The sequence below is a fragment of the Helianthus annuus genome, chromosome 13, assembly GCF_002127325.2.
Source record: "Helianthus annuus cultivar XRQ/B chromosome 13, HanXRQr2.0-SUNRISE, whole genome shotgun sequence".
In the NCBI taxonomy this organism is placed as follows: Eukaryota; Viridiplantae; Streptophyta; class Magnoliopsida; order Asterales; family Asteraceae; genus Helianthus; species Helianthus annuus.
This window is the reverse complement of record NC_035445.2, coordinates 89,836,657-89,849,637: the sequence shown is the minus strand read 5'-3', so window position 1 is coordinate 89,849,637 and position 12,981 is coordinate 89,836,657. Positions and strand designations below refer to the sequence as shown.

General features: G+C 36.2%; 1 protein-coding gene across 1 annotated transcript; it reads left to right on the top strand.

Annotated features, from left to right (window-relative positions):
- The first annotated feature begins 6,118 nt into the window (after window positions 1–6,118).
- Window positions 6,119–12,981, top strand: LOC110898571 (probable sucrose-phosphate synthase 1). Its single transcript, XM_022145365.2, has 10 exons — window positions 6,119–6,619; window positions 8,521–8,610; window positions 8,731–9,039; window positions 9,116–9,925; window positions 10,010–10,141; window positions 10,227–10,457; window positions 10,558–10,620; window positions 11,048–11,986; window positions 12,068–12,195; window positions 12,536–12,981. The coding sequence occupies exons 1-10, from the start codon at window positions 6,437–6,439 to the stop codon at window positions 12,798–12,800; spliced, it is 3,150 nt and encodes a 1,049-aa protein (XP_022001057.1). The 5' UTR covers window positions 6,119–6,436; the 3' UTR covers window positions 12,801–12,981.

Genomic DNA, 12,981 nt, shown 5'->3' with positions numbered 1-12,981 from the left:
TCTGCTGAATTATATAATAAAATTTAGATATTAATATAAATATTATTATAAGTTTATTTAGTCTGGAACATAATGGGTCAAAAACAGTTAATGTAGTTCGACAGTTAAGTTAGTTAAAGTTGGTTATTCGTTCGACATGTTCTTCCTAGTGGTGCTTTGGTTGATCACACGTGTTGAATGGATATATATAATTCAACACGTGTGATTAAACGAAGCACCACTTATGAAGACAAATTAAACTTAGGTTGTTTGTTACAATTATTGTTTTTATTCAATTGTCAAATGGGTCAAACTTGAAAGTCAAACCGGGTCGGTCAAACAGGGTTAATCTCGGTTTACAGTTTTGATTGGTAGCTTTGTGTCAGTTAATCATCCGCTTGATAGTGATAACGTCGGTTGATGTCTAGTGGTAATCATGCATATAACGGTCAATCAAGAGTCGGATGAATACACGTATATTTGAATGCAGGGTGTTTGTTTATTAAGCGCACTTGAATTCTTAACCTCGGTAAATTACTTTTTGAGTCCCTGTGTTTTAATAGTTTTAACTAGTTGAGTTCAAAAACAAAAAGTTTAACAACTTGAGTCCCTATAAGCATTTTTTTTTTAACCATTTGAGTCATTTTGAGTCCAAATTTTAACCTTTTGAGTCTAATTTTTTGGACTCAAATCGTTATAAAATGAACAAAATTGGACTCAAAACGTTATAAAATAAATGGCTAGGGACTCAGGGCATTAAACTTTTTGATTTTTTACTCAAGTGGTTAAAACCACTAAAACACAGGGAATCAAAAAGTAATTTACTCAAGTTATAAATTCCAAGTGGTACATAACATTTATATAATGAAGATTTGGGGGGTTTTTTTTTCCAAATTATATTATTATAAAACCTCCTAAATGAGGTTTATTAACAAGAATATAACAAAGCAACAATTATTCCACTTGTCTCCCTATCAGATCTCTCAAAGATAGCCAGCCTAAACCGTAAACCACATTACAAAAAAAAAAAAAAAAAAAAAAAAAAAAAAAAAACAAGAAATGCCAAGATCAAAACTTTAATTATAGGCCAAAAGTTTGTTATTATGATAGGGAACTAAATAAACAAGATTTGCTAAAATGATTTAAAGAAAATCCCAGTATCTCTATCTATACAACAAGGAAACAGGATCAATGACTCATGTCCATAAATTAGCAAACTTTTTATAAGTGAATCACATAAGCAAGATACAACATATAATAACACACAAATATTCACTTTTAAAACAAGAAATTGTTAGTAGTTCTTACCTTTTTTGCTGTTAAAGAAATTGAAAAAAAAAAGAAGGTAAAATGTTAAGGTTGTATATAGTGAGCTTTAAAGCTCTGCAGTTGGGGCATAATCAGTAACTCTTTCTTGTTCTTATTATCTTTCTGTATATGTATGTGGTTATGAGGTTATCCCAGCCTTTGATATTAGATTTATTTCTATATCTCTGATCTTGATTCTATGCTGTTTTTGGTATGGAAACTTGGTTTTCTTTACAACTATTTTTATCATTTGTTCGTAGGACTTTTTGGATAAAACTAATACCTGATTTGACATCCATGCTATTTAATGAGAATAATAATTTTAGTTTTATTCTTTTTATATGTGTGGACATAGTAGAGGCGGGGAAGATATCAGGCCGAGCAGGTTCACAGGAACACCGCCCCAGAGTATGGTTCAAGGGGCGGCAGCCTTTGGTGGGGTCCAAGTGGCAGAGCCCTTGGCTAGGGTCGAAATCAGTCTTTTGGTCACATCTCTCTGGTTCATTCAAATTCATCACACACATGCTATTGTTCGATTTCTCAATTTGAATTGTATCTACCAAAATAATTTGATTGAAAGTAATTACATGTCTCTCGGATCATCCATGTTTACAAAATTCTCCAACATGTATTTCTTGTATATTACCGTGAACAACTCATTTTTCTTATTTTATCTGAGCCAATCATATCTTGACAACAAAAAAATATTATTTATTTTAAGTTTTTATTTAATAATTAATTTAACACTCAATTTGATTTTTCTCAATTAACTTCTACTCATCGAATTGAAGGAAAAAACTAATTACACTGTCTTTTTCATTTTTATTTTTCTAAACATTAAAATATAAATTTAACGAAAACGGAATCTATACATATAATAAAGTAAACCAATGTGTGACACGTGTCATTCATTGGAGGCGTCTATTTTTTTTGGTTGTCCCGCCTTTCTTTCATATTTATCTATCTTCTAACAATTTATCTTTTAATTTGTAGATAATATTAAATAGAAAAAATATTTTAATAATTGTAAATAATATATTAAATAGAAAAATGTTTATCTGATAACTATAACCCTTTTATTGAAGTTTTAAAGGGCTTCACGCTTAATAAAGTAAACCAATGTGTGACACGTGTCATTCATTGGAGGCGTCTATTTTTTGGTTTTCCCGCCTTTCTTTCATATTTATCTTCTAACAATTTATCTTTTAATTTGTAGATAATATTAAATAGAAAAATATTTTAATAATTGTAAATAATATATTAAATAGAAAAATGTTTATCTGATAACTATAACCCTTTTATTGAAGTTTTAAAGGTTTCACGCTTTTTTGCACCTGGTCTTTTGTGTTTTAAATCTTAGGATTTGGCTAAAACACACTTTGCCATTAATCACATAATTTTTTTGGATTTATTAAAAATTCATGACTATATTATATACTTATAAGCTTGAATATATATGTCAAACTTAAAAATTATTCTTCAAAAATTCAGTAACATCTATACTCAATATATAGTGACACGTGTCATTTATTGAAGACACATATTTTTTAATTTTCCTGCTTTTCTTTCATATATATCTTCTAATAATTGTAAATAATACTAAATAGAAAAATATTAATTGAATACAAAAAATATAGGATAACATCAAATGTATATCGATTACTTAAATGAGTATACACATGTATGAGATTTTTTTACTATTATTATTAGTTTCATTATTTATCAAATATATATAAGTGTTTCCGTCTTTGATTTGCATTTACAAGAAAGAGTAAATTACAAGTTTTGTCCTTTATGTATGTCCCAAATTGCAGGCGCTATCCTTTATCTTTAAAATTGATGAGTTTTGTCCTTAATGTTTGCAAATCTTGCACGTTATGTCCTTTATGGCAAACCCAATTATATTTTTCAGTTAAATGAATGCATGTGCAGGGCACATGAGGGTAGAAATGTCATTTCACCTCCACTTGTCTTTCCCCTTATTTAAAAAAGGTTTTAGAAAATAAAAAAATTTATATATAAACCCCTCTCTCTCTACTCTCTCTCTCTAAAACACCCACCCTCACCAGTCACCTCCACCTCCCCCACCATCTGCCAGCACCCACTCCACCCCGACACCACCACCGCACAACCACTGTTGGAGGTGACTGTCACACAAGGAGGAGCCGCCAGATCCAAATTTAAGATCAAGATCCAGAAGATGCAAACTCAAGATCCATCCAGTTACTTATAAATCTACAAATATCAACCATCCAACCCCTAAAATAGCTTATTAACAGATTAAAATATTCTACATATACTTCATGAAGTACGTCACCGATTCACATCAAACAACGAAATTAACAGAAAAAACTTATTAATTAGTTCATATAACACATCACTAATTCACATCAAACAACGAAACTAGAACTAAAACGCATCCACAATTCCTTCAGTTACTCGAAATCCACAAATAACAATCATACAATCACTAAAATCACATATAAAGTTCAAAAAATAGTCAGATTGGAAGTTCATATGAAGATATAAACACATCATTCAACATCAAAATAACAAAACACAAACAATATACACTTCGATTCCAACCACCACAACAGTCCAGTCGCCGATTCATCTCCGGTGGTGAACAGAGTAACCACCGCAACAGTCCAGTCATCAAGGTTCATCGCCCACAGCCACCCCTGTTCAGATCCGATTCTACCCACCACAACAGTCCAGTCGCCGATTCATCTCGAAAACACCACCACCGTCATATCGCCGGCTATTCATCTCGAAACCACCACCACCGTCTTTATCGCCGGCTACCTTCATCATGATCGTCTTTATTGTGGTGGGTTTAATGGCGGCAGGTGAGAGAGGGGGAGAGAAGAGAGAGAGTAAGAATTTAGAGAGAGAAGGCAGAGAACATGAGAGAGAGAAATGGCAAATTATTTTGTATTTATAAATCTTTTTATTTTTTTTACAATCTAGCCCCTAAACATAATCAGTTTTACACAATAGCCCCTAAAGATATGAAATGACAATAGTACCCTCATGTGTGACTAGATTTAATAAAAAAAATTAACTGGGTTTGCCATAAAGGACATAACGTGCAAGATTTGCAAACATTAAGGACAAAACTCATCAATTTTAAAGATAAAGGACAACGCCTGCAATTTGGGACATACATAAAGGACAAAACTTGTAATTTACTCTACAAGAAATATTAATTATACAGGGTCGGCTCAACAATTTTAGAGGCCTAAAGCAAGTTTCAAAATCGGGGTCCTTCTTGCCTATTTTTTTTCTTATCCAAAAAGAATAAACGACGGTCGATCGGCCTAAAGGAGATTCAAACCCACCCCCTTAAGGTACACAGATGACATGTGCGCCAACTGGGCTACAACCTTTTAATAACAAGGCTCATACCCATATAGTATATAATTTTTTTTAATCTTTAGGCCCTATACATTTGGTGGCCTGAGGCCCAAGCCTCAAAATACTTGGGCTTGGGCCGACCCTGTTATTATACAGTTTAAATTGTTCAACCCGTGTAACACACGGGGAACTAACCTAGTTACGATATATTAATAAAGCAATGAAATGGACAATATTTTTAATATACTATAATCATATATCTTTTTTAATACCTTTACTATTTTAATATAATAATAATTATTATTTTCTTTACTTTTTAAGTTGAATAAGTTTGGTGTCAACCAATACTGGTATCCAAAATACCGGTACGGTCCAGTTCATTATCGGTACATGAAGGTAAAAATCGGCACCAGACTGATACAGAAAACGCCAAAAGTCGGTACCGGACTAAGTTTGAAAATCTTTTAGTTCGGGAAATTCGTTACTGCTACACGATACCATTTGCTCATCCCTGATCACGGGTGTCGTACAAACAATGGTATCGTACAACTTTTTCTTGTTGATTTTCTTCAACTTTTAATGATTTCTTTTTTTTAGTTTCAGGGGTAGGGATGAGCTCGCTGGCAACCGATACCGAAAAATACCGGTTACGGTACCGGTATATGAAGGTAAAAATCGGTAGCGAACCGATACTAGGAATGCCAAAAGTCGGTACCGAATTGGTACTTAGGATCCTTTGGTTTAGTAAGTTCGGTACCGGTACCCAGTACTATTCGTTCATCTCTGACCACGGGTTTCATACGAACAACATCATTAACATACAACTTTTTTGGTTGATTTTCTTTCGATTATTTTTGTACCATCCTAATGAAGAGAAAGAACTAAAACATTTACCTCCTACATTGGACTTATTAGTGTCCTCTGTTCTATTGACTGATCAAACAACGAAACAAAGATCATCAAAGTGATGATCATCAACATTCTACAGAAACTTTAAGAACCTCACGAATGAACATGTGAGAGAAAGAGAGAATGTGTGTGTAAGAAAATGTGAAGATATCGCAGATATCTTATCTCTTCACATAACATCAACTATATAGGCTGGCCAATGCCTACAATCCCAATCTCCACTTCAAAGACAACTTCAAGCCCAATATTCAATATCAACAAGTCCATCTTTAAGTTGACCAGCCCAATAGCTCAAAACCTCACAAGAACAAATGAGAACAATTAATCTATAAAAATATAACTAAAAAAATTATGAAACATTTAAACTGAATAACAAGTAATATCCACTTGTTATTTTAACATGTCTACATCTTACTCTTCTTAGACCGTATCTTAACTTTGCTATTGATGAGATTTAATGGAAAATGGATGATGATGATGAATAATAAGTTGTTAGCAAGACTTTCTTATAAATAACTTTTATAATCTACTTTTTTTTCCTTTTCTGCTTGCCGTTGATCCGATCTCTTGCCTACCACGAAACACCAACCCGAGTGAACCAAAACCCACCCGACCCGATTATAAAACTCCGAACCAACCAGACACATGCAATGGCAATTGACTGGTTTTCCGTACACTCTGCGAAACTCTCTCTCTCCTCCACTACTCATAACTAATTCTACGCAAATCGTTACTCACTCATTCACAAACAACATGCAAACCAAATCTCAATTTCTTCACAGTTGACGCATTGTCATCAAAAATCCCTAATCAGTTATGAAATTGACATAAATTTTTAGACATTAACCGATAGGTAATTAGGTTGTAGTGAATTGAATAAAAAATGGCGGGAAACGATTGGATAAACAGTTATCTGGAAGCGATTCTGGATGTAGGTCCAGGTCTGGACGACAAGAATTCGTCGCTAATGTTGAGAGAAAGAGGGAAATTTAGCCCTACTCGATACTTTGTTGAAGAGGTTATCACCAAATTTGATGAGACCGATCTTCGTCGTTCTTGGGCTATGGTATGTATCTTAACCTAATTATCTTCTCAATTTTGTTTTGATAATTTGTTTCGCCTTTGGTTTTGTATATATGTATGATTTGATTGAATACACATTGACGATCCATGGTCTTAGGGCTGTTTGTTTACCTCTTAACGAGGCTCTTAATGGTTCAGACCTCTTACTGGTTCAGCACTTAATGGTTCAGACTGTTTGTTTCACAAGCAGATGTCTGAATGGTTCAGACATTTGCCTTTGAATGGTTAAGATTTATATAGAGTCTGAATGATTAAGACCTCTAATTTGAATTGATCAAACATTTGCCTCTGAACGGTTAAGCATTATACAGGCTTTTAATGGTTCAGACCTCTCACTGGTTCAGCACTTAATGACTCAGACATCTTACTAGTTCAACACTTAACCATTCTGATGTTGCCAAACAACCCCTTAGTATGATTAAATTGTGGATTGAAATTACCACTAGAGCTCACGGATTTGTTTTTTGTTACATGAGTGGATAGTTGTCAATAGTGAGCGTAGCGATCACTATAGCGCGCCACGTAGCGTATAGGTGTAGGCTCGCTATTAGGGTTGTAGCCATAGATAGCGATAATAGCAACATGTTATTTTTTGTTTTTTAATATAAATAGCAATTAAATATATATAAAATAGCTGGATTTTAGGTTTTTGTTAAATATACGTGTAACAAAGCATATATACGAGGGTATTTTGATATAACATACATATGAAATTTTTTAATTTTTTTTCCAGTGTATCGCTATTTATAAAATAGCCTGCCACTATTTATCGCTATTCGCTATGTAGCATATAAGTACCTTGTCGCTATTCGTCATTAACAACTATGCATAAGTGGAGACTTTGCATGAGGTAACCATCCTTGGATTCCCCGATCAAGGATCAATATTGTCTGCTTTACCATTAGGAGCTCACAAATTTGTTATTGGTTACCTACTTACCTGAGCGGAGACTTCCCGTCATAGGATTACTTACCCTCGCCGAACACGCTTAACTGTGTAGTACATTCTTCTTTCATGCACAACCAATGCGCCCAAAATGCGTTGGTGGTATATGAGTCAATATACTTGTTATGAACCCAACATATCTCTTTTACACGACCTATATATGTGTGTTACTGATGCGGGCCCAAGTGTGGAGGAGCGGGCTATCTCGTATTTGGAGGCCCAAGACCGTGTAACAAAAGGGGCTTCACTAAAATGGCTCTAACTTGGGCTACGAGGGTCCGTTTTGGGCGTGCGACCAGGCGAAACGAACGTGAGAACGAGCTCGATCTTGCTGCAAACGCCTACGGCGCCGTTTGGGTCATCGTCCGGGCCAAAAAACGCTTATTTCTATTAGTTATTTATGTTTTTTGAAGTGTTTTGGGCATTTTGTTTTGGGCTTGTGTTTGGCCCGTTGTCTTTTTGAGGCCCATTTCGAATTTCGGTTTCTATTTATATGTTCCTCTAGTAATGTGAAGAATCAGACTTGAATTTTGAAACTACTCAATTTTTCACTTCAAATTCCGTGCCCTTTGGGTTGAATTTTGGGGTTGGGAAAAGACCTACACGGGTACTCGCAGAATCAACGTGTTTGTTCTTTGTTATCGCTTCACGCTCTACATCAGTTACACAATGATAGTAATTTGTTAATATTGGATGTGCCTTTTATATATCTTGCTTAGGGGTGTTTGGATGATTTAAAGTAACCTTATGCAAAACATGATGCAAGAAATGGTGTTAGCACTTGTTGTTTTACAAGTTTAGGGTATGTAAGTTGATTTAAAGCTAAGCTTTGATAGAAAGAAGCTTAAACTGATTAATTTTTAATTATCAATCTGCAAGTCTGCAACAAGTTTTTTCATATAGAAGAAGTATAGATCTTGTTTCATAAAATATTCGCAGGCCTCATCCATCCGGGATTCAGAAGAAAGAAACACAAGATTAGAGAACATGAGCTGGAGGATTTGGAACTTGGCTCGGAGGAAGAAAAAGGTTTCGCTTACCGATCATTTTATTGTTATTTAGGTTTCAACATATACATACTATATAATATATATATTTCTGTTTAATATTATTTGCAGTTGAAAGGTTGTTCTTATTTTGAATGTGTAGCTAGGCAAAGGAACTCAACAAAAACGGAAACAAAAACGGGAACTAGCAAGGGTTCCTAAACCGTTACTTGCAGACATGCCGGAAGAGTTATCCGAAGGAGAGAAAGGCGATACAGTCAGCGAGATTTCACCAAAGGGAAAGGGCGTTAGCACTAAAGGTGGAATGAAAAGAATTAATTCGATGGACGTGTTGAAGAACTTCGCTACTCAACAAAAGGACAAGAAACTCTACATTGTGTTAATCAGTCTTCACGGTCTTATTCGTGGTGAAAATATGGAGCTAGGTCGCGATTCCGATACAGGCGGACAGGTAACGTTAAGTACCCGTTAGTAAGTAATGTCGGTTTTCACATTTTAATGTTGTAATAACAAGTTTGATATTTCAGGTGAAGTATGTAGTAGAACTCGCAAGGGCATTAGGTGCAATGCCGGGGGTGTATCGAGTGGATTTGCTGACTAGACAAGTATCGGCGCCTGGTGTTGACTGGTCATACGGTGAACCAACCGAAATGTTAACGCCACTTAACGATGACGACTGCCAAAGTGGCGAGAGTAGTGGCGCGTACATAATACGTATACCTTTCGGTCCGAAAGACAAATATATCCCTAAAGAGCTCCTATGGCCTCACATACCCGAGTTTGTCGACGGTGCATTAACCTACATTTTACAAATGTCAAAGGTTTTAAGCGAGCAAATTGGTGACGGGAAGCCCGTATGGCCAGCTTCGATTCACGGGCACTATGCGGATGCGGGAAACGCGGCTGCTCTTTTATCCGGTGCGTTAAACGTCCCAATGCTGTTTACGGGACATTCTCTTGGACGCGATAAACTTGAACAGATATTGAAACAAGGGCGGCAATCGAAGGATGATATCAATACCACTTATAGAATAATGAGGCGAATCGAGGCTGAGGAGATAACTGTTGATTCATCGGAAGTGATTATTACTAGTACTCGGCAAGAGATAGACGAGCAATGGGGTTTGTATGACGCGTTTGATCCCGTTCTTGAGAGAAAATTACGAGCTAGGAATCGACAGAACGTGAGCTGTTTCGGCCGGTTCGCGCCCCGTCCAATTGTAATACCGCCTGGAATGGAGTTTAAGCATATTGTTCCGAACCGTGGTGGTGCGGATGATGATTCAGAAGGATATCAGGAAAGTTCAACGACTCCAAACCCGCCTGTTTGGTCTGAGGTTCGTTAACAGTCTAAACGCGTTAAGATCTCACAACAACATACATGTCATCTCACAACGACTTTCTGGTTTTTCATTTTGCAGATAATGCGATTCTTCACGAATCCGCATAAGCCTATCATCCTGGCTCTTGCTCGACCCGACCCGAAAAAGAATCTGACTACTCTGGTCAAAGCTTTCGGGGAGTGCCGTGCATTAAGGGATCTTGCAAACCTCGTACGTTTTTCTTTTGATTACCTGTTTGTTGTTATAACTTATAACACTGGTTTGATATTTTGATCTACCTTTGTGTACTTCACAGACATTGATAATGGGAAACCGTGATAACATCGATGAAATGTCCGGCACAAATTCGGCAGTTTTACTTTCGATTTTGAAGTTGATTGACAAATATGATATGTACGGTCAAGTTTCTTATCCGAAACACCATAAGCAATCTGAAGTTCCCGATATATATCGGTTAGCAGCCAGGACGAAGGGTGTGTTCATCAATCCAGCATTCATTGAGCCGTTTGGTCTCACTTTGATAGAGGTCCGATTCTAATCTACCTTACACAGTCACACTTATCGGTCCTTAAAAGTCAAATGTTGACTTTTACGCATCAAATTGAATCTTTAACTTTTCTGAATAGGCAGCAGCATATGGTTTACCTATGGTGGCTACTAAAAACGGAGGTCCAGTTGATATTAAGAAGGTGTGTTTTCTGCTTGAAGGAAAATGCCATTTTTGTCCGTGAGGTTTGGCCAGTTTTGCGACTTTCGTTCAAAAGTTTGTTTTTCCGCATCTGAGTCTAAAAGGTTTAAAATCTTGTCATTTTTATCCGGATCGTTATCTCCATCCATTTTTCTTCGTTAAGTCAGGGGTATTTCCATCTATTTTGTTAAGTTAAAGACCGAATTGCCCTTTAAGTTAACAAAAAAGACGAAAATACCCCTGACTTAACGGAGAAAATTGAATGGAGTTAACGATGTGGATGAAAATGGCAAGATTTCAAACTTTTTGAAACTAGATATGAAAAAACAAACTTTTGGATGAAAGTCATAAAACTGGCCAACCCTCAGGGACGAAAATGACATTTTACTCTGATTCTTAATACTAATAAAATGAACCCGCAAGTGCAGGCTCTTGATAACGGGTTACTGGTGGACCCACACAATCAGCAATCGATAGCAGATGCACTTTTGAAGCTGGTAGCAGATAAGCAACTTTGGTCGAAATGTAAACAAAACGGTTTAAAAAACATTCATCTTTTCTCATGGCCCGAGCATTGCAAAACGTATCTAGCCCGAATAGCTTGTTGCAGGCCACGTCATCCAAAATGGGAAAGCTGTGCGGTTGGATACGAGTATTCAGAATCGCAATCACCCGAAGATTCACTACGAGATCTTAACGACTTAAAGATTTCATTAGAAGGTGTTATACACGATCATGGAAGCGTTGACAGTTCGCAGAAATCCGACGTGAATTCTCAGTCGCTCAAAAGCAAATCTAGCGTCGGGAAAAAACTCGAAAACTTGGCTAAGTTGCCGGTTAAGGAGAAGTCAAATAAGGATGAAACGTTAGCGAGAATTGGATCGCAAGATACAATCGAGTACCTCGAGTTACGGAGGAAGAAAACCGTGTTTGTTGTGGCGGTTGACTGTGGTTTGACTAAAGATTTTGTCGAGATTTTGAATATGATTCTCGAAATCGTGAAGGTGGATAAGAAGGGGGAAAATTTAGGGTTTATATTATCAACAGCTTCGTCTATATCCGAGATTCATTCTTTTATGAAAACTAGTAACATCGAGTTTTCAGGATTCGACGCTTTGATATGCAACAGTGGTAGTGATATATATTACCCTTCTTCTAGTGAAGGAAGTCCTAAAAATCTTCCGTTTGTCGTGGATTCTGATTATTCTTCGCACATTGATTATCGTTGGGGTGGAGATCACTTACAGAACACTTTAGTTCATTGGGCCGCTTCTCTTAGAGAACGATATAAAGATAAAGAACTCGTTGTCGAGTGTGATTCTGAATCCCGACATTGTTTTGCATTTAAAATCAAGAACTTAGAACATGTAAGTTATTATCAAATTGTGAATCCGTTTCTCAGAGTCCAGATCTCGGTTTAATTTGGTATGGTTTTGTTTGTTTGTTAGATACCACCTGTGAAGGATCTTCGCGAGTTTTTGAGAAAACAAGCTCTAAGATGCCAGGCTGTATATTGTCAAAACGGTACAAAGTTGAATGTGATACCCGTGGTTGCTTCTCGAGCTCAGGCTCTAAGGTATATACGTCGGGCCTTACACTATCTACAATGTAACAGACTAATAAGGTGCTGTTTGTTTTTTCTGAGGGAAAATGTCTGCAGTATGCGGACCACATCTGCAGACATCTGTAGCAGAAGTGCTGGATCAAATGTCTGCAGTCTGCAAGAAGAAGACTGTTTGCTTTTACTTCTGCAAACTGCTGAAATAAACCGAAATATAAATAAACTGATTTATTAAACTTAAAGAAGTTTTTCAACATTCAAACTTAAATAATAGTTATACAATACTGAAATAATATTCATAAAAAAGACAATAACCTACGTATTTGGCTTTAAGATTAGAATGTGTTATTTGCAGGTACTTGTATGTGAGATGGGGTATGAACTTGGCGAATACTGTAGTTATCATGGGAGATTACGGGGACACTGATTATGAAGGTTTACGCGGTGGAATACATAAAACAGTGGTAATCAATGGAGTTTGTAACGAAGCACGTAAGCTTCATAACAACAGAAGCTATCCTCTAGAACATGTAATTACGTATGATACTCCGACTATCGTTCAGGTCGAAGGATGCAAGAAGGATCAAGTAATTCAAGCAATGGCAAAGTTACAAGTTTGATCTTTACTGTTTAGAACGTTAGAAGAGCCGGCAAGATTAGGTTTTTTTTTTTTTTAAACCAGAGTCAACGGTATATGTCGGATTTTTTCAACTGAAACTACAGGCATATGTTATATGTATGCAAAGACAAATGTTGTAAATGCCTCTTCTTAATTTGTGGTCAATAATACAATATTCGTTA